At 54.8% G+C, this 21,904-nt stretch overlaps 1 protein-coding gene across 1 annotated transcript; it reads right to left on the bottom strand.

Moving 5' to 3' along the window:
* Nucleotides 1-5,993: 5,993 nt before the first annotated feature.
* WNT4 (Wnt family member 4) lies at nucleotides 5,994-21,074 on the bottom strand. The gene is made up of 5 exons (XM_086476169.1): nucleotides 20,998-21,074; nucleotides 9,512-9,747; nucleotides 7,172-7,303; nucleotides 6,674-6,816; nucleotides 5,994-6,461 (listed from the first exon to the last, which is right to left on the bottom strand). The coding sequence occupies exons 1-5, from the start codon at nucleotides 21,072-21,074 to the stop codon at nucleotides 5,994-5,996; spliced, it is 1,056 nt and encodes a 351-aa protein (XP_086332295.1).
* Nucleotides 21,075-21,904: the final 830 nt, after the last annotated feature.

Raw genomic sequence — 21,904 nt, 5'->3', positions numbered from 1 at the left:
TGTTCCTCTATGAGACCACTTTCTGGGCACTTGGGGATGATAAGGCAGGTGAGAGAGGTGACCAGTCATCATGGTTGTGGTTCTGGTCTGTACACCAGTAGTCACTTGTGAAGAGAGGTTATTTAACTGGTGGTTGCCTGCTTTGCAACGCTGCTTGATAGCCTTCTTTTGGAGAGGGCTGGAGTCAGTGGTGAGACCTTCTCATAGACTGGGTTTGGCTACCCGCAGCTCAGGGAGGCTGGGACACCTGAAAAGACAGGCCATTTCATTTTCCAGTCCGTTCTTACTATGCCTTGCTGTAATAGCTCTCACTTGTGGTGTGCATGTGGAGGAGCTCACATGGGTATTTCTGTGCTGCCTCGCCTCTGCATCGTGTGGCTGTGGTTTTGGGAGCAAAGCTGTGATAGTGCAACAACTGTCCGAGATCAGAGCCAGGAGGGCCAAGTGGGCTCAAAAGCCTCTGAGGGGTTTTGGGCATTTTGTTTGGTTCTTTGGTTTTTTTTGCACCGATGAGTAACTGGATCTAATTAAGGCTTGCAATTTGTGCTTTCACTTGTGGCCGGTGGAGATCTGGAAGCAGAGGTGTATGATTTAGCTGCTTTGGACCAAGCGTCTGGCGTTGAGGCACTGCCCAGGGCAGGTTGGGGATCTGCAGTGGTATGGAGACCCACCTAGCCAACACACCTTGATCATGCACTCCAGGAAATATTAATGGTCAGATTTGGGATGAGGGGAGGAATGTCTTGCCAGATCAGGAGGCCAGCCTAGGGGCGCTCGTGGCTCCTGAGGTCCAAGCACAAGCACAAGGATGATGGGGCTTGTGTGTGGCCACATCTCTGGGACCCATGAGGAGGGGCTCTGTGGCTGCAGAAACATTCCGGGCATACCTGCGAGAGATGAGGAGTGGGGAGCGCCTGGTGCAGGCGCTGCACAAGCACCAGATGTTATCATGGTCCAGCCTAAATGCTGAGGTGCAGGGCTTGATCCTCAGCCCGGCTCCTGCCCCTTCCTGCCCCTCCACCAGGCTAAGGCAGGTTGCACAATTTATTTTCCTGTACTTAAAGCAGGATTTTGGCAGTCAGGGTCGGGAGGCCTCTCTGAGGAGTGCTGGCTGGGCGCCCTCCTGCTGTCACGGGATCACGCTGCTGTCAAAGGCTCTGCTCCACCAGATATCCTTCAGTGTGGCCTTCTACTGCAGCATCACAGCTGATGGAGGCAGTGCCTGGGCAACCAAGATGCCGTTGACATCTTCAGCAAGTGTCGGTGGGAGCAATGGTCAGTCCAGTGTGGGTGCTCGTGTGCCAGACTGAGGTGAAACCCATTGCTTCCAGTTCCTGTGATGTGGCACCTATAAGAAGGACTCATCCTCTTCTGCCATCTGCCCATGCAGAGAGATACCATCCCATCCTTAGAGCATCTTTTCTCAGTGGTCCCAGGCTCTTGTTTCATGCTGTCTCCATCACCTGGCTTCCCTACAGCCAGCCGGTGAATTCAGGTGGATAAAGGGAGAGCAGGAGATACAGGAAAATCACTGTGGTTGCCACTGCAGGAATATGCAAAGGGATTTGCTATTACATTTGCTGACAGCGAAAGGGAGGAAAAGGAGATGAGCGCTAATTTGTGCTCTGTGTGAGCAGTATTAATGTCACCCGTGGTGATTTAATTGCTTTGTGAGGAGAGCAGCGGGTGAGGCTGAGCATGCTGGGGAGGGAGGATGAGATATTTGGGAGTGATGAAAAGTGTTTGTGGCCAATAAAGGGCAGGAGGGTGGTGTGGCCAAGACATCTGGAGAGAAATATCAGCTCTGCCCATGCACTTGGCTGTGTCATGCTCGTGGAGAGCAGAGAATTGGCAAATGTGAAGCCCAGAGCATGCAGTAGCTGTGGTAGAAGGTATGTGACATGTGGAGTGGGTTTTCTAGGGGAAAAGATGAAGAAAAAAGAAGGAATGGAAGATGGTGGTGAAGATGGGACTTTGGGGAACAGGGAAAAAATCATGGAATTACCCATCTGCTGGAGCAGGGTGGGGAGGACTTGGAGGGGATGTCCTGTTTTTGCCACGATGATCTCGAGTTGGCAGTGTGACATCCAGAAAGGTTTATGAGTGGGAGAGCCTGGGTGGAGATGTCATCTTGTGAGTCCTCAGAGGAGAGATGAGCTCACCAGGGAGAGGGTGTTAAGGGGGCCGAGGCCGAGGCCCTAGTGCTGAGCCTGTGGGGCTGGGATGGGGATGAGCATGTGGAGGCATGCAGTGGTGGGGAGAGGCTTAGCAGGATGTTCTCAGATGTATGGGGGGATGTAGAGGACAGGCTGAGCAGGTGGAGGGCACTGGAGGAGGAGGACGTGAACGTCTTGCTCCATCCATGGTAAAGAGAAGTTGGCATCTCCCTGCATTTTGTTTCAGCATGAGGGTGAAGCATGGGGTTTTTTCACCACCACGCTGGGGGAGTGGAGATAGTCCCTCACCTGGGGTTGAAGCTGGAGTAGGGAGGGGAAGGGATGGAGCTTGGAGGTTGTGGCATGGGATCTACCAGGGGAAGAGAGGAGCCGTTTGAAGGAAGAGTTTTTGGGAGGCTCAGGGCTCATTTTCTCCCATCCTACTGTCCTATTTCTGCAAAAATGGTTAAACTTAAAAAAAATAGCTCTCAACCCCTGCCACCCACAGAGACCAAAGTGAGGAAGCCATTGGTTTTACCATGAACACTGTGGAAAGGTGAGCTTGGAGATCACAAAAATGGAGAGCTACTAATAAAGAAAGGAGGCAGGGCAGGGCGTTAGTGCAGCCAGACCCAGCTGCAGCCCGTGCTGAAGCAAGCAGCTCCAGACCATAGGGAGCGGCATGAAAAAGATGCAGCTGAGCGCCCCTGGCTTATGGAAGGACAAGGGACAAGTGAAATGCACTGGCAGGGGGCAGCTTGGAGCATCCTGGGCATCTGGCACTGCATCCCCTCCAAATCCAGGGCTCTGCAGCACAGGGATGGAGGTAAGAGGCGGCAGGTCCCTGCCTCTGCATCTATGGGAAGTTCTTGACCCTTTCCAGCCCAAAAGCACCTTGAGACCACTGGCAAGTTGCTTCCAGCAGCACATGTAGCAGCTGTGGGTAGGGGAGGAGCGCACTGTTTTCACCAGATGAATATCAGCGCCCTCTCGACAGGAGGAAGTTGCAGACTTACTGAAATCTAAAATAAGGGGCCTCTTAAGCCAGTGGTGTGTCAAGTGGTTAAGGCAGAAGATTAGCGAGCCAGCTTTCCTTCCACTGATGGAAAATCAGGGATGCAGCCTGTGGTCCAAACACCAGCATCTCCTGAGAAGAGAGAGGAGGGACAGCTTTTGGCAGTGCAAAGGGGATGCTAGAGGTACCACATGGGCACCTCTCCTCCTAGCTAGGGACTCTTAGGAGGAGACCAACAACAATTAGGTGTTTGCAGCACGTGCTGGTTTTACGCAGCCCAGTGGAGGCTGAGTGCTAGAAGAAAAGCCCGTGGCTCGTTCAGCACAAACTCATTATTTAATAGAGAAAGTAAATATTAAAAAAAGTCATTTCCCACCCCCCCTCTGGTGCTGAAATTTACAGTTGTGAGAAGAGCCAGAGTGCTGTGGAGCCGGGGTATCTCCGGGTGACATTTACAGGGCTCAGCTTTCATCGCAGCTTGAAAAAATCCCGTGCGCAGAGATTATCTCCACACTGATCTGGATTGTCTTGTTCAGCTTTGGCCCTCATCCTAGATGGACAATGAGCAGAAAACTTGGCCAGTGGCCTGCGGTCTCTGACCTCCTCTGCGTGAGCTGGGACGAGGAAGAACAGTCTCCAAGGTACTTGAGAACTTGCTGCCTTGGGGGGCTAAAAGGATGGAGCTGGGGGGGGGGGGGGGGCGAAGCTTAGATCCTCCTCTGAGGATTTCATGCTGCACCCTTGGCCAACTGAGCCCCTGAGAGGCAGTTCCTGCTCTGGGGAGGAGATCTCTGGTTTGCATTGAAGTGGACCAACCCGTGGTGGTTCCACCTCTGGGTGTCCCTAGGGGGTCAGCCCCCCCTGCCACCTGGCACCCTTTGCTGAAGTTTTTTTTGGAGCTGGGGCTGAGCAGGCAGGAGGGAGGCAGCTGGGGCATATTGGGGGGATGCCTCGATGCAAACCTCCCTCACCCTGTGCTGCTTCAAGTCAGTTGTCAGCAGCCTTCCAGCCGGACGGTGTCTGGAGACCTTCCAGCGACCACAGACTCTCCCCCAGCCCATCACTGCCATAGCACAGACGGGATTTAACGTATGTCTGCATGTTCCCCCAACCTTTCCCCTCTCAAGACGAAGCAAGGAAGAAAAACAAGACTGCAGGTTTGCAAAGACCCCCTCCTCCAGCCCAGAAGATGATGGCCACAGCTCCAGGCTTTTCTGGACCATGCAGGGAGCTCTCAACTTGCACAGGAGCGCTCAGACGTGCCACTCCTTGCCGATGCCTCACTGCACCGTGGGCTGATGTTCCTGTTGGCTCAAGGTGCCATTTCGAGGTTTTTCTGCGCTCCCCTTTTGCGCCTCGACTCGCAGACAAGTGGGTGAGGGAGAGAGGAACTGGTTCGCTTTCCACCTCCCCTCACAGTGCCCCTCTGCTTATTAGTTCTCCAAATATTTCGTCCTGCAGCCCAGCAGCAAGGACTCTGCACTAACCCGATCCCAGGCAGAGGGGAAGCCGGAGAGGGTCGGACAGTGCATTATCCTCATGGCATCGCTCCAGGCCAGCCTGTGGGGAGCGAGATGGGGCAGCTGGAGCCCTGCTGCACTAAATCCCAGTGGTTGTGGCACACATGGTAGCATCCCTCCAGCTCAGCCTTCCTCTCCACTTCCCGAGGGTAAGACGGCGATAGTGGCAGAGCATGAGCATTGCCTTTACCCCCAGCAGCATCATTCCACCACCCCCAACAATTGCCCCAATTTATTCTTTTGCTTTTCTCAGCAGCCAACGGGACAGGGACTGTCTCCAGAGCCCTCACTGGGTGTGGAGAACAGGCATGTGGAGGAAGAGAAGGAGACATAGTTGTGGGATGCTGGGGGAAGGTGGGGGCAATTATGGAACAGTGGAAAAGAAATCCCCTGGGATGTCCTCCCATCAGCTCCCAGCTCTGTTAAGAGTCACTGGATTGCAGGTACTATGGCCTCTCTGGACCCTCTTCACAGTCTCCAGTTGAACAAGATGCTGGAGGAGTGAGGGGCAAGGGGGCTTGCAAGGGGAAGGGGAGCACGGTGGGAACATTGCATCCTCTGACAGCCCTGGGCAGTTGCCGAGGAGCTTCTGTAAATCAGAGTGGCCACTGGAGCTGCTCCAAAATCCATCCAATGCCGAGGAGGTTATCGAGCAACTCACAACAAGGGGATGCAGGAGTGTCCCATGTACCCCTCATACATTGATCACCCTGGCCAGGCTCTCCCTGCATCGAGCTTAACTCCCAGAGACCGTGTCACCCTGTCACCATCTGCCCATCCTCTGCAGTGCACCTGGCTGCACGCGCTGGCTGCGCTCCATCCCCTCCCGAGGCTCAGCCAAGGCAAGCAGTGCTCCGGGATGCTCAGCGCATGCCTTAAACAAATAAAAATAACTGCGATGATAGAAGATACCGAGTGCCTAACGCTAGCCTCGGCTTAAACACCTCCCATTTGCAGTGCTCCAGCGTCAGCAGGAGCTCCTCCGACGAGAGCAGGCACCACGCAGGTCCCTAGCCAGCCCCTGAGAGCCCGCACATCCCTGCTGGCACGGGACACTGAGGGGCTCTGGCTTCAGCAATAAATAAGGCAAGCAAACAAAACAAAAAAAGCCAACAATGATCAATTTTTTTAAACTTTAAATACTTTTTTTTCTTTAAAATCTGTTTTTCTCTGGGGCTCTGTCTCTGTAAAGAGCTGTGCTCTCCCTGCAGCGTCTGGGTTACTTCCTCAGTCCTGGCCATGGGGCAAGGGAGAAGCAGGGTCAGTTAGAGAGGGGGACGGATGGGCGCTCCCCTCCGTGCATCACCGGCACGTATGGATTTCCACCACCCGATGGCAGGGTTTGCACTTGACGGAGCAGCACCAGTGGAATTTGCAGCTGCACCTTTCCACAACTTCCACTTCGTCCGTATGAAAGCCTCGGCCGCAGCACATCAGCTCGCAGCCATCGATAGCCTTGGAGGTCTTGTTGCACTGCCGCCCGCTGGTGCCCAGCACCCCGTTCTTGAGGTCGTGGTCACAGAAGTCAGGACTGGAGTCCAGATAGACGAGGTCCTCGTCTGTGTGCGGCTTGAACTGGGAGTTTTTGGGCACCAGCACTTTGGTGGATCCGATCTCGCTCTGCTCGACCTCTGTGGCGCCATCGAATTTCTCCTTCAGGACGTTGCCCACTTTGCGGAAGGGGGGCATGGCTTTCCAGCACGTCTTGAACTCGCACGAGCCTGACACGCCGTGGCACTTGCACTCCACTCGCATGTTGTTCAGGATCGCCTGGAGGAACAGACACAAGAAACGAGATGGGACAGTCAGCTCAGAATGGACACAGCAAGGAGCGTGCAATGCACGGGGTCGGGAAGGGCTGTGCAGAAAGCGATGCTGATGCACGTGAGCCGCTGGGATTAAATGAAGCCGCAACGGCTGCAGAGTCCAGCTGGGATGCTGCAGAGCCTCACCGACTGCCCAGGTTTTCCCCTCACCATTACCTTCCTCCCTGCCTCATTGTTGTGGAGGTTCATTAACGCTCTGTTGGAAGAGGCCCCTTTGCTCCTCTCGCGGACGTCGACGAAGGACTGCGAGAAGGCCACGCCGTAGGCGATGTTATCGGAGCAGCCTGACCACTGGAAGCCTAAGGCAGAGAGCACGGATGAGACAGATACAGCCAGCCTGCCTTGCTTGTCCTCCTCAGCCCTGCTCTTGCTAAAATACAGCCAACCTGCCCCCTCTTCCATCTCGCTACCCACCATGCTGAGCTGCCACAGGGACTGGGGAAGCTGGGGAGTGTGGCCCTGGGGGTGGACATGGATCTCTGTCCCAGGGGTGATGCTCCTATATGCCTTTTTGAGGGACTCATGTAGACTAAGGGGAAGCTTTTTTCTTACTCTTACCTCCTTTCTGGATGGCTCCAGAGGGTGGTCATTTGCACACTTGGCCATTTTGCATCCCCACTGGATTGTTCTGTTCCCCCACCCTTGCGTGCTCACCTTGCGGGCTGCCCCCCTGCACTGTGCGGTCACATCCACACTTGTCCAGCTCGCCGCTGCTGCAGGCTCGGGTCACTGCGAAGGCCACCCCTGCCGAAGAGATGGCATAGACGAATGCTGCCTCCCGTGTCCCTGCAACAGCACAAACCATGGTGGGAAATGGGGCAGCAAGTCTGAGGCATGTGAGAGAGCTTTCTGGAGGAGGTGCAGCCAGGTGGCCAAAGGCCCTTGGTCGGCTGTTGCGTGTGTCACTGCTCCTCTTCCCTCCTCATGCTGGTGTTACGCATAAAACCCCTTGAAAAGCTGGTCTGAAAACTGGCTCTCAGCAAAACATGCTCTACAGAGCTTTCCAGTCAAGCCCTTTGCTCTGTCTCTTCCTCCCAAGATGGGGTACCCCATGCAGGACATGCATCCTCTCCGCTCCCAGGGATGCTGTTTGCTTAGTACCAAGCCTGGACCGGTCCCAGCAGACACCTTGGTGCTGGGAGATTGTTTGCAGCAGTGAGAGCCCTGCCTCGCAATAGTGAAGGAGCTGGGAACTGCCCCTCAAGGTTAAAAACATGAATGCGATGGGCAAATTATAACCTGGCAATGAGGAAGATGCAATGGCTGTATTGCCAATGTGGGGAGCGGTCTCCAGAGCTTATATGGAGAGATTGTCTTGCCTGGTGCTTGCATGGCACCTCTGCCAAGAAATCCCTCCCGCATCCAAAATAGTTGGCTGTTTTCCACCTCCAGGAGCATTCCCTGCAGCTGCAGATCCTTGCCATCCTCTCACACAGGGTCCTGTAGGTCCCAGCACCTCCCAAACTATCCTGCAAAACCCCACTCTGCTCCCAGAGCACCTTGCAAAACCACGCCGGTCCCCGGGGTGCAGTCCCTTCCTAGCCCTTGTGTCTACCTCTGTGGTGCCACGCGGGTAGGAAGAGCTTGTTTGGGAAGTCAAGGGACATCCCTGGGCGTAAATGCACAGGGTGGTGTGGCCAGGAATTAGCTCTTGCAACACCCAAATCCCCACCATTCCCTGAGGCTGGCTGAGGACAGAGCCCCTCCATCTCCAAGCAAGAAGGGTTGGCATTTGGGGTAGTCCCATGCTTAGGGGGTGTATGGGGGGTGGTGGGGGTGGCTTCGAGGAGATATCACCCTGGCTTGCCGGTCGGACAGAGGGCAGCTACTTTGGTGGTCGCAGCCCAGACTTCGGTGGCCCAGCCGTAATCTGGCCCGGGCGGCAGTGGCTGGGGAGGACCCAGCCAGCGTGGGGACTGAACCGCCTCCAAGTTAATCGAGGTTAATAGTAGGATCGTGTTGGTCGGTTTGTGCTGTGGCTGCCTAAAGAGACGACTTTTAGTTTCTGGTATTTCTGGTATTTCCAGTCCCTGAACCTTCACAAGAAGAGATCTTCACCCCTGCGTAGAGGGGAGGAAAGTCATACAAGGAGCTGGGGGGTGTGTGTAGGGGGTGTGGGGGTGTAGGCTTTGGTCTGTGGGTCCTGAGATGGGAAGCGAGAGGGTGCATCAGAGATGGCAGTGGCACCTGAGGGGAGGCAATTGCCACTTCGGTGGTCTCCAGGGGCTGCAGAGGGGGTTTCCCCTCCCTCTCCTCGCCCCGACGCTCTAGGTCCTTGCTTGGTTTGATCGCAGCCCTGTGCCTGCGGGATGCCTGGGTGCAGCTGGGATCAGAGGGGCTGGGGGCTGCCCTGGCCACAAATCCCCCCGCAGAGGCGGGTGGCTGGGTGGTGGCGGGTGACGATGCTGTCCTCGGAGGGTCCAGCCGCCGTCTGTTTTACTCGCGTCGGGCGGCAGAGGGCTGTCCTCCCAAGGTCTTGCCCACAGACGGCTCCGCTCGAGCGCAGGACGCCAGCCTGGCAACGGTCACCGCTTCGGCGCTGCCCAGAGAAGAAACCGAATAAATGCAGCCACGGCTTTGTGGAGAGAAGCTCCTGGGCTTGGCAGGGAAGAGATTAGACCTCAGAGGGGATTTCAGGGCCCCCGCTCGAACTCAGCATGTCCTTGTAAAAGGTCCAGGCTCTCTGGATGCCCTGGGCTGATACCTCCATGCAACGGGCACCCGCTCAGTGTGAAAAAGGTTTGGGAGAGGAAGCACCCAGCAGCTGAGAAACTGCAAGGGTCTGGATATCCTGCTTCCAATACAGTCAAAAAAGCCCTGCTGAAATGCCCAGGGAAGACCTGTCAGCCCCAAGACCCAACACCGGGCCATTCCCTACTCTCCCCAGCCACTGGCTCAGGGGCAAGCAAGCAAAACCCACCTGCAGTGCACGGACTGCTGTTGTAGCCGTTTCCCCGTGCAGCATCACCCCAGGCACATGTACTCCCAGCTCACCTTGTGTTACCACCTTGCCGAAGACAGGCAGGGTGTCCAGCGTGGAGCAGTTCCAGCGGCGGTTGCGGAACTGATACTGGCACTCCTCGATGGCCAGCTGGGCTCCACGCCGCACCGAGTCCATCACCTCCAAGTTCCTCTTGCACATCTGCACCTGGCGCTGGATCAAACCCTTCAGCTTCTCACAGGTCTCCTCCTCGGAGATGCTCCCCACTGAAGACAGCTTTGCCAGGTACCTGCCGTAACAGCCAGCACAACTGGTTAGGAGGCAAGGGTTGGGGGAGCATGAACCCATGTTCAGCTGGGACACCCTGTGCCGCAGACAGCGAGGAGAGCTAGCCTCTCATCACCTCCATAGCTGAGGCCTGGTGACCATCTGGGGTCACCTTAAATGTGCCACTGTGGTGGCTTTGCAGGATGCGTTTTTGGCCAGCAGAGAGCAAACACAAGCAAAACAACCATCCCTCTGCAGCCTGGTCCCCTGTCTCTCGGGGAGCCCAGCTGCTGGCTCCCCTTTGCCTCTATTGCCTGCAAGGAAGATATTTTCGGCGTTGTCTGAATGTGCCCGGTCAGGTCTCCTGAGTACTGGCACATCCAAGTGCTACTAGGAAAAGCCAGAGGTCTCTGAAGTCAGCCAAAACAAGCAGGACAGGCGCTCGGCTGCCAGCTCCAGCTGCCACACAACTCCTGCAGCGTGGCTGCGTGCTCATCAGTGACAAACATCGCCCTCCAAACTACTTTCCTGCTGGAGCCTGTTTTTAGCTCCCCTGGCCCCCAGCAGGATGGCCTCTGGGAGCTGCCAGGTTTCCCGTCACTTGGGATTCGAGCAGGGCTTGAAGTGGGGAGGACAGAGTCAGGAGCCTGCTGTTGATAAAACTGCACATGCTGGGTACCTCCTCCACCAGCCTGGCTCATGAACATGGCTGTGAGGTCTTTGCTGACCTGGAAAAGACTGGCCCAGCGTGGAGGTGACCATGTGCTCTACTTTCCATCACCCCACCCTCAGCAGAAGGAGTTACAGAGCTGCTCTTGAGCATCAGCATTAGAGGGAAAGGGGAGCTGCCCCTTTTGGGGCAAGCACCCCTCAAGCTCTTGGCATCTCTCCACCAAGCACGCGGGCACAATGGTCCATCCTGCTCATCCCAGTAACCCAACCCACCACGCCCTGCACATGTGCACGCTCACCCATGCCCCAGTCTCTGGATCCCTGAAGGGTTTTAGGATAGACCCACACAGCTCAGTCAGGCTGTTGGATAATCCCAGACCCTCTCTGGGTGCCTGTGCCAGCATGTGCGTAGTTGAGACTCCCTCCTTCCCACAGCTGCTGGCACCCGGTTTAAGTGACACTGCCGCCAGTGGAGCCCCGTCCTGCCGCGGAGCAGGGAGATCCCCTGCATTGGACAGGCAAAACTCATGCCTGCACCCGCTGACCACACCAAGCTTTAACGTCCTCAGAAATCGCCAGCGTCAGCTCATGTTGCTACTTCGTCTGCACCAAGAGATGCGAGTACTGAGCAAAGGCTTTTTGGAAACCTCATTCCTTGACTCTGCATTTCCCAGCCCTACAGAGCTTGTGGGTTTTTTTGTTTGCTTGTTTTTTTCCTCCTCCTCCCAAGTTGCGACATCCTGCTAAGGATTTTTCCTTTGAAGCCCTGCTCGCCTCCGAGAAGTGACTGTGCAAAAGTGGCTCCTGCTCCCTGCCTGTTCCCATGTGTCCCAGGAGCCAGATCTGCTGACTTCAGCCACAAAATCAAGTTGTCACAGCCTCTTCCTCCCATTAGCCCTGCCAGTCTGCCCCAGGAGGAGAGAACAGGATTTTCTCTTCTGTGCATCAGCAGAATTATTCACCAGCTTGGTTTCATGCTTACAACTGGGGGGCTGTGGGAGATGGTGAGAAAGCCGGCTTGGCTTGCAGCGTCCGTGGGGAGTCTGCGTGGCGAGCTGTCAACAGCGTTCAGCTTTCCTTGTGCGTGGAGATGACTTGGTGCAATGCCTCTCGGACAGTGGGAAGTGGCAGGCTGCTGTGGTTTCAGAGCCAAGTTCTTTCCTAGCCTTTATACCAGCTAAGCATCTTTGTCCAAGGCTTTCTGCTCCTCCAGGGGCACAGCCCTGTTTGCAGAGGACCGGCTGCATGGCTTCCTGATGCACACAGCTGGCTTGGAAACCCCACCGTGGCCAAACCCAGGGCTGTCACCTTTCTGCTGGCCCCCACACTGTACAATGAGTGTCCCCATCCCTATGCTGCGGTCCCAGACACAGGGTGCAACGATTGCTGTTCCCGCATCTCGCTGCACTCCGCTGACCCAGGATGAAGGCAGCAAATGACGCTCTGGAGCTTTGAGGATGTTTGATGTTGAGCAAACCCAGACTGACTGACAGCACTGTCCCCTCCCAGGTCCAGCCAGCATTTCAGTTTGGGCATGGGGAAGCTGACACACAGCAGAGCGGTGAGATTCATCCCAAGACACCATGGGTCAGTTGGTCACCTTTGAGCCTGGAAGCCAAGAAAACCAGATTCTGCCTCCGGTACTAACCCCTTGTGCTGACTTGGCTTTCCCCCCACCCTGCAACTTAAGCAGGATTTATCCTACTATGGAACCAGCTCCTGCAAAGCAGCATGGCTGGTCCTGCCGATGAGTCAGTGCCTGGTCCGACTGCAGGCACCTTGGCAGGAGAGAGCTGTGCCGCAGGTGTAACATCAGCTCTGCTCAGGATGGAAGCATCATCTCCTTTTCTAATATATTTCCCAGCTCGGTGGGATTCTCCAGGCCATAGGAAGCTATAAATTCAAAGCACACATGAAGAAAAACATGACAAGAGCCTTTCAAGCCTTTCCAAGTAGATGTGCCTGATAAGATGACTCCCCAACAAGCATTTAATGCTGTTTGGGATGATAAAATGAAGGCCAAGGATGCTTCAAAGATAGGTACAGCTCTCCAAGAACAGGTCTGGTAATTTGTTTTGCAAGTCAGGCAAATAAGATGAAGCTATCCAGAACGGTTCTCTGGACTCTCTCCCCCATGACAGGTCCTCTGTATGCCATCACCCCTCCCCAGCCCATGCATGTCTGCCCTTCCTTGTGGATGGAGGCAACTGTGCCTAAAATGCCATGGCCCCATCAGACTACAGCTTGCTACCAGTCACCTACATCCCATGAGTACCACCACTGCTTTCCAAAAAAGTGATTTTTGGGAAAGGTCCCCAGTCCAGGAGGGAACCAGAGGCTGAGTCAAGGATGTAAGGAAGGACCTTTGCTGAAGGACCTCAGCTTTAAGGCTTTCACAGGACATCTCTCCACACCACATTCAGGGGTACTGGGCAGGAACATCTCGCCCCCTTTCCCCTCTCTGGGGCAGCTGAAGGGTGAGGTAAGAGCTGGGAAATGTGCTCTGTGCTCACCAGCACTCAAAAGATGCTTCCACCCCACAAGTCACAGTGTTTCTCAGGGCTGTGGAGCCCAAGCAAGGCACCAAACCCATCTGCAGCATCCTACAGTCACCATGGAAACCCAGCTCTAGCACTGTGCCTGGTCCTTAATGAGGACCTTGCTCCAAACTTCGTTTTTCTGGGCTGAAGTGGTAGAAACCACAGAAAAGCCTTTCTCCCTCTACCCACACAGACAGCAAGACAGGTACAACAGGAGGAAACCCAACAGTTCCTGCTCTCTGAGAGGTCTCGGTGCAGATCTCCATCCTGATACTACATCCTGATTGCTGTGCAGAGCTCTATATAATGACTTAGGTCTCACATGCAGCCTCAAAACAGTCCTGCTTGTGGAAAAGTTCCCAAATAATGGCATATTATTTTCCTTTTCCAAGACTGAGCAAAGAATGTTTCAAGGGATAAGCTGCTGCCCAGGCCATTTGTTCAAGTTTTGTCTTCTTGCTTCATCATGGCATTTATGTTTCTTTTCTCCTGCCTTTAAATCCAGACGAGTCGCTCAAAGAACAAGCTCCCTTTTAATGAAAGTCAGAGAAAAAAATTTAACACAGAACTGACAGAAAGCCCTTCCTTTTTTTCCACCCACAGTATATAGATGAAGATTGAAGCCCTATAATTTAAGCAGCTGCAGTTGATCCGCTGTGCAAGATGGCAAATAAGGAAACCTCAAACCCAGGAAGCTTTGAAAAGGCGGGTGGCAGCACGAGGAGCCCTACTTAAATAAAAATGATGGTAATCATTTCAGGAGGAAGAATAACTGGTGGAAGAGCCACAGCAGTTGGCAGATAGAGCCAGAAGGAGAGGGGAGGAGATTCCCTGCCACGGGAAGGTGTGGAAATTCGAGCCATCGACAAATTCTCAACAGAGGTGGGTCAGGGAAGATGTAGTAGATGTCTTGGAGAAAGCAGAAATCTCTGGTGTTTCTTTTATTTAAACAAATGAGTTTCAAGTGTGAGAACTCTTCATATTGTCTCATTTTGGGAATATTTTCCTGAAGATGGTAACAGTTGGACCCAGGCCAGTGGTATCGCCAATATATCACTCAGAGATGCTAAGAAGTCAGATGAGCTCAGAAGCTTCACCCTGTTCAGCAAACTCTCAACCTGCCTGGGATACCTGCCTGGCCAAGGCCACAAAAGTCTTGTTCACGTCTTAAATTGCAAAGACGCTTCAGCTGTGCTCCCCTCGGAGAGGCAGCCTCTGCAAACATCCTCCCTGCTCATGGAGGAGCAGTCAGCTGTGCATCTCTGTGCCTCTTGTGGCTGAATGTGTGGTCAGCCAGTGACACAGGGTTGTACTTAGGATTGAGATTGCCTTGTGCAGACAGGTTTCTTCTGAGAAAGAAGAAAAGGCTTGTTTAGGATGGAAAAAACAAAAGTGCATGAAGATAGACAGACAGATGCATGCAGAGAGAGGTACCGACCCAGCACCGCAAGGAGATCATCTTTTCCTTGCTGCTTTCCCCTTCCAAGCAAAGAGAAGGCATGGAGAGATGTCTCAGGGCTGGCAGGTCAAAAGATGCTCTAGGTTTCTCATGGTGTCCTGCACTGTGATTAGTACTGCTGTACCTATGCCAGCAGGGCCAGGCTCGTAGGTACCACCCACATCCTTGCCATGGTTCAACAGGTTTGCCAACGTGGGCATGTCCCTGTCAGGATCTGCTGGAGACCTGCAACCTGCAAGGTTGCCCTTAGCTAGCTGATGGCTCTGCAGCAGGACATGTCTCTCCCAGAGACTAGGCATCTCTCTCCTGGGACTAGATATCCCGCCCTTCCATCCCTTCTAAGTGTAAACCACGATTTACAAAGTCATCATCCGAGAGCCTGTCTTGTTTCTTCCCTGGAAGAAAAGCAGCTCTTTGGCTCAGTCCTGCCTGTCACAGTTACTGCACGTTTCGTCTCTTGGCTGAAACCATGCTTTTACACCCTAATCTCCATCTCCAGTTAACAGCTGCCAAAACAGTCTCCCAGGAGGAGGCATTGCCACGCTCACCAATACCTGCCTACAGACCTGAGTGTGCAGCTCCACCGCCTGAGCTCGAAGGTGAACCTACAGCTCAAATCCTGTCCCCCCCCACCTTGGACCCTGCACCTAATGCCACGTACACCTAGCAAATACCCATCTACCCAGGCACCAGCCATTGGTGGTGGCCAGCCTCCCCCATCACATGTCTCTGGGGACAGCTGGTCCCAAGCCAGCGCTGCTTCTTGGCTTTCTGCGCGTCTGGGGGCAACATCTCCACGTCTCCCAAGACCAGGGTGGAAGCTGGGAAGACCCTGAGAACAGCATCCACTTTGGAAATCTGCTTTGGATGCGTAGGAAATATCCTTTACTGCATCTTCCTTTGTAAGTCAGTAGAAGCTACACCTGGGCTCCGGTACAACAGCAATGCCTTGTTGCAAGAGGAGGCAAGTGCAGGCCACTGGGCTGAGCTCTGTGGGAATTCCCCTTGTGCAGTGCTTCAGGCTAGACCTAGTTGGAGAAAATCTGAAGAGTTTTTAGTTTCGATCAGAATTTGCAAATACGTGGCGAAAGAAGCCTTGTGCAGGATTAGTTTGATCTCACCCAACTTGCAACAGACCCCAGGCTGCTCTCCATCGGCCAAGATACTCAATTAATTTTTTCCCCAAGTAATTTCATGAAAGCACAATACTGGCTCCAGTTCTGCTGAGCCAGCCAGATCCTGCACGCCACCTTCCCAGCTGCAAACCGCAACAGCCCATGGCAGCAGCTCCTGGAGAGCCTGGAGGATGCTGTTGGGGGTCACCCAGAGGCATGGGGGCAGACACCCTTGGGCTGGAGCCAAACAAATGTTACCTGCACTTTGTATCCAGAGCAGAGTCTGCCATTCGAGCAGCCTTGGATGACTGAGATTTTTTGTAGATTTGCCAGGCTTTCAAGCTTTAAGAAAAAAAATCACCAAGTACTGTAAGAGCCAGCATCATTGCACTTGTAAGGAAATAGGGAAGAACCTCCTGGAAACAGTTAACCTCCAGGATTGCTCAGCAATTTCATCATTTTAAGAAAGCCCAAATAAACGGCTGTAATGCATTTCTCTCCATCCGCAAGGATGAATTAATCGGAGGACAGTACCTCTCAGCAGAGTAATATAAACATTTTTTTTTGCTTCAATGCAAAAGTCTAGTTCTGACTCACGGAGTCATAGCAAACCATTGCAAAGAGGAAATCTGCTTCTTGCTGTTGCTCATATTTGGAGCTGATCCACTTCTGCACAATCTGGGGTGCAGAGTCATTTTATCTCGCTCATCCATCCTCCCTTGAATAAGGCTCTGCTGCTAAAGATTGAGGTGTAATTCTATTTGAGGCTTCCTTAGGAAAAGCCAGAAATGCCCATCACTGCTGAGGAGCCAGAGAGCACAGGTCCCTCCTACACCCGGGCAAACGCAGCCCTGGTTTGGGGCTTCACTGCCTGCCAGACAGGACCAACGCTCACAGACAAGGCAAACTGGTTGGAAGTCCCGCGCCGAGACTGGCAGAGGGTTCTGCAGGATGCAACCCTTAAAGCTAGTCTGTTTTCATCGCTGAGCTAAAATTAGCTGGTTTGTCAAAAGTGGCAAGACATATATAAATAAATAGATACAAATTAATAAATATTTCCAATGGAGGTTTCACTCTCCCTTCCCACACCCTTGGGGAATGGGTGTCACTGGTTGCATGCACCAACTCCATGGACCCAGCAGAATTCCTAGAGCAATGCAAAGGAGCCCTGGGCACCCCAGAAGTGGAGAGCTGCTTGTTCAACCCACAGCAGCCCTCAAAGTAAGGAACTTCTCCATCAGACCCCATTGGTCCAGCCCACCATCCCAGCTGCCAGAGCAGATGCGACTTGGGGAACTTTCCTGACACTGTCCTCGCAGCAAAAAAACAAGAGCGCAGGGAGGGGAGCGGGGCTTGGCTGGAGCAGCTTTGCCCTGGAGCTAGCTGCACCTGCCGAATCGGCGCCGTGGCTGCACCCACGGCATCTGCCGGGAAAATGCTGGACTGGTTCCTCACCAGGTGGAAAATGGGAGGGTCGTAACGACAATGCAAAGAATCCCGTACAAAATTAAACCAAGCCAGGCTCAAGGCAAAGCGAGCTCTCCCCACTACCAAAGCTGAGGAGGATCCCCTTAAAAAAATCGTCTGGTTTAAAAACAGAGGGATGCAAGTGTAGGACGCAGGCATGCTTCTTCCTAAATCCTCTGCATTGCACAGTGACCCAAACCAGCACAAAATGAGTGTTCGGGCTGCTCTTGCAACACCCCCACTGCAAAGCTGGCAGGAATGAGCACGGAGAATTGGGCCCCATGTTTGCAAAGCACCTTGTGATGTTCAGATGAAAGGGGGGCCAGAAAAACCCAAACTTCTTTCATCCCTCCCTCTCCAGCCCTCAAAAGTGGTTACTATTAGAGAGCAGCTGCTTAGCCAGGCTTGTTCGGACACTTGCAAGGTCTTCAAGTTTTCTGAGAGTGCTCAAATTCAGTTTTTTTTAAAGGGTTTAAAAGCTCATGTGTGCTCCTGGCCCTTTAAGCCAAGTCTTAAGCCCAGACGGAAGTTTTAAACCCCTGTAAATAGGGGGTAGATGGAGCTGCTGGTGGCACACCCTGCTCTGCAGCAGCATAACTGCATCTCAGACTATCCAGTGTATGTATGGAGAGAATACTCCAAAGCCAGTTTTAGCTGCAAGAAAACGGAGAGAGGCCGTAATGATTCCCAGATAGCTTGATAGCCAGGGGTCTCACCCATAAAAGATCCCTGCCCCATTGTATCCAATGGTTTCTGGGCACAGGATTTGACTCTCATCATTCAAACCACCCAAACAGCTACAGATCACAGCAGCCCCAGTGCCACGTGCAGTTAGTGGATGCTTACATCCACACCCTGCTTTGCACATTTTCTGGTTCAACAAATTGTCTAGTTCTAGTTCTAGATAAATAAATGAATAAATAAATAACTGAATGACTACTGCCCCTTACCTCCCATTGAAACTGGAGCCCAGCACTCCCATGCTGGCCTCAGAGACATGCTCCTTTGGCTGAAACCCTCTACAAAACACCCCCAGCATCGGGATGGTTTTGGACCACTGAGAGGACATATTTCTAAATTCAACCACATTACTGCACGTGCAGGTTCAAGAGCTGAATCCAGTCTGTGAAATGTGAGTTGCTCTGGAAAGTAACTTGGCTATTTCCCCTGTACAAACCATGTCCCTGGACTCCTCCAGAGATAAAGCAGAAGCCGGAGGGACCTTCCTGTGTACAACCAGTTAGATCTAAAAGGCAGTAACTATAGCCCTTTATTTAATTTTACAATTCTGTGCCTGAAGAGGCAGGAGGAAAAGCTTTAAAAGTCTCTGAGCCTCCAAAGGCAGGAGGAAGAGCAAGCCTGAGGCTTTCACAAGAAGGGGGAACAGAGCATCTCTTCAGATTCGGAGCACAGAGATTTTCTGGATAGGCAGCAAGCCAAGCAGCGACTCCCAAAACTCAGACACTGAGAAAACACACCTGAGGTTTGGTTCCTAACCAGAAAGAAAGTAGCTTGGTCTGTTTAGTGAAAAGGTTTGGCAAAATCCCTTCCAGCTCAATGGTTGCTGTAGCGGAGCGATCCCTCTGAGAGATGCCTACACTGTCTCCCTTTTATATGGGATGGGGTGGCTCAGAGGACACCATTTGCATGGACCAAATGAGCCCTTCCCCATAAAGCCAGGCTTACAGAAAACCTTTAGCTCAAGTGTTGCAAGCGGCGTCTCTCCGAAGTGCTGGGGGAATGCGAGTCCGGACAGGTTGAAAGAAGCTTTAGGGGGAAAAAAAAAAAAAAAGTCACAACTGAGCTTAATCACTAATCCAGCAGGTTTCTGGAAAAGCAAACTTCACCGTGCGCTGCCACCCAGTGCACACACCTATGTGCAGAAACATGCACCCGGCGAGGCTGGATCTGGCCCCGATGTGCTGGGTGCAGGCTGGCAGCGCCCAGGTGGCTCTGTGATAAAGCAGAGCACGCCGGAGCCCACACGCACGAGGCTTCGTGAAGACGTACGAGGCACACTCATTCCTCGAATATCTGATAACTCCTGGGATCCTTCTAACTCTGTTTATTGCCTCTGGCAGCCTTTGTTTCTGATGTGAGAAGATAAACAATGGGAATTGTCTTAATCCTAAAGGCAAAGAATAAAAAGCACTGAGCGGGGGATGATCCTTTTATCACAAAACATTTGCAACATCAAAAAAAGTTGACCCCCTTCCTTTCAAACGCACTGAAATGTATCTGCTTTTCCTCCCCTGTTGGCAGGAATGAGCCCTCCGCTCTCCCGCTGCCGAGCCCCCCGCGCCCACCCCTCGCTTCGCCAGCACGGACGGCTGCACACAGCCCTCCCCGTCTATCGCGGTGAACCACCCCTCCGCCTCGGCTTCTCAAACACGATCCCAGCTGTGTGCAGCGCCGGGGACCAGGGGGTCCCACCTCTGTGCATCCACGTGGGGCTGCTTGTTGACCTCGCTCATGAAATCCCCCTTTGCCAGGCACTTCCCTGTGCCTGTCCCTGGGCAGCCAAGGCTGCTCCTCTCCGGGGACCTGCTGTCATCCCGCAAGGCTTCCTCAGCAGGACTTTCTCCCTGCAGGAAGAACACTCCCACAGTTCCCAATATACCTTCACCAGAAGCGTGACAGCTTAAAAGACCACCTTGATAGCTGCTATGATCCACCCACCACTTGCCGGAGACGCGTGGCGCGCAAGTCGCTCCATCTGGCAAAGGAGGAAGGGAGGAGGACTAAGTGCTAATGCATCCCAGGCAGCTACTGATGGGGGAGCACCTTTTCCCACAGGCAGGACACTTGGAGAATGTTGCTGACCTGGTGCTTTCCCTGGGCGTAGGGAGCATCCTCCAAAACCTGCCCATGTCCCACGGCCTCCAGCGAGTCAAATATTGAAGGCAGTAGAGACAGACGCTGTATATCCAGACACGGAGAGGACTCCTTGCACAGGGGATGTGCTTGTGGGACCTTGCCCACCTGAGTGCAGGAGTAGGGAGAGGCACAAGCTGCTTGGGCTCTTTCACGCCGAGAGCCCTAGGGACTCCCTGTCCAGCCATGGCGTACCTGCCCTTGCCAGTGGAGACCCAGGGAGGTGAGATGGAGGCTGCCCCCGTTCCCAGCCTGAGAGTGGGTCTGCTGGGTGCGTGCACTGGGAGCTAATTAGCTCACGGCAGCCAGCAACACTGGGAGCAGGGGAAGTGACATCTCCCACCAGAGCAGATTAATCAGGAGGAACCAGTGCCTTCGTTCAAAGTTAGGTGGGAAGGTGCTGTCACGCTCCATCCCCTCTGCCACGGCAGGGGGGGGGGTCTCCCCAGAAGACAGTCCCACTGCCTTGGCAAACACGCAGGAATTTTCCAGAAAGATTTCCGCCCCTGTTTACCTTACACATTATTTCAGTGTTTGTTCAGCGGGTTCTCAATGTCACCGGGCTCCTCTGCGGCATCCAACAGCCCCCCGCCGGGAACGGGGGGCAGAGGCGTGGGCAGCCCTGCCCGCCGCAGATCCCCGGGGCCAGCGTGCTCGGCCGTCCCAGCCCTGCCAAATCCTGCCCTGGACCGCTGGCCCTTGAGCGGCGCCAGGCCCACCCCTGGGCCCTGCTCTGACCCGATGGCCCGACCTCCGTCCTCCCCTGGCGTGGCCTGGGCTCGTAACTTACGGACAAAAAGGGGACGGGGGCTCGATAACTGGCCCCCTTCCAACCAGCCTTGATAGCACACACCGGACCCGAGCGGCTGGGGAGGGTCGGCATCCCCTGCAGCCCACCTGCCCGGGGATGCAGGCTGCGACCCCCCGCCGCCACTGGTTCGGGGGGTCAGCGGGAAACAGCCGGTACCCAGCGCGATGGGGACGGGAGCCCAACGCCCCGCCGAGCACGGAGCAGCATCGTTGCGGGGGGTCGTGCCTCGATGCAGCCCAACCCCGGCGGCACCTGCTCCGCCACCCCGGGGGGTATCAACAAGTGGCGGTGGTGCGTGTCCGTGTGTCCCCCCCCCCGCCCCGCCGCTACTCACAGCCAGTTGCTGGCGTTGGCCGAGAAGGTGGCGAGGATGATGAGCAGCAGGGAGCGCAGGGAATACTCCGGGCTCATCCTGGAGGGCAGAGCGGGGATAGAGCGAGCGGAGCCGGCGGCGGCAGCCCCCCCCGCCCGCCCGGGGCAGCCGCCGCCGCAGGTGGGCGCCGGGCAGGAGCGGCGGCGGGCGCTGCCCGGTGGATGCGCCCGCGGCGGCCGCCGAGCCCGACTGTCAGCTCGGCCGGCCCATCCCGGGATGGAGCGGCGGGCCGGGGGCGGGCCGGGGGCGGGGGCAGCCCCGGGGGCCGCCCCGGCTCCGCCGCTACCTGGGCGGGACCTGCCGCCGGGGACACCCCCGGAGGCGGGACGGCGGCGGGGAGGGCACGGGTGGCTCTGCCGGCGCCCCCTGTCCCGCTGCAGACACCCCCCCCCCCCCCCTTCCTTCCTCCGCAGCGACCTCCGCGACCCCCTGGATGGGTTTGGTGAGCGCGGTGGGATCGGGGCACGGCGGGGTTTGGTTCGCCCTGGAGGTGCAGGGAGAGATGGCGGGGGGGGGGCATGTCGAATAGGGGAGGAGGGGTTTTACTCTCTTATTTGACGCTTTCAGGGTAATTTCCGCGTGGCTGTGAAAAAGCGGAGCCCGCAGGATGGGGCCTGGCGCTGCCTCGGGTTTCTGCGTTGCTGGCAGCAGCCTGGGCACCGCCGGGACTGCCTTCCCCATGAACCACCGCCCGTTCGGTCGGGAGGGGCTTCCCCAATCCCCAGTGCCTGACGATTCACCGTAAATGCCAAATTTTGGCACTTGAAAATTCACAAAGAAGGAGAGTGGTCTGGCAGATTTCTGTCAGAGTGGAACAGCGGCCGGAGCTGGCGGCAGGGACCAGGTTGCAAACCCTCTTGGTGGCTCC

Source organism: Leptosomus discolor, chromosome 20 (assembly GCF_034619465.1).
Source record: "Leptosomus discolor isolate bLepDis1 chromosome 20, bLepDis1.hap2, whole genome shotgun sequence".
NCBI lineage: Eukaryota > Metazoa > Chordata > Aves > Leptosomiformes > Leptosomidae > Leptosomus > Leptosomus discolor.
The sequence above is the reverse complement of the archived record's forward strand: the minus strand, read 5'-3'. Positions and strand labels throughout refer to the sequence as shown.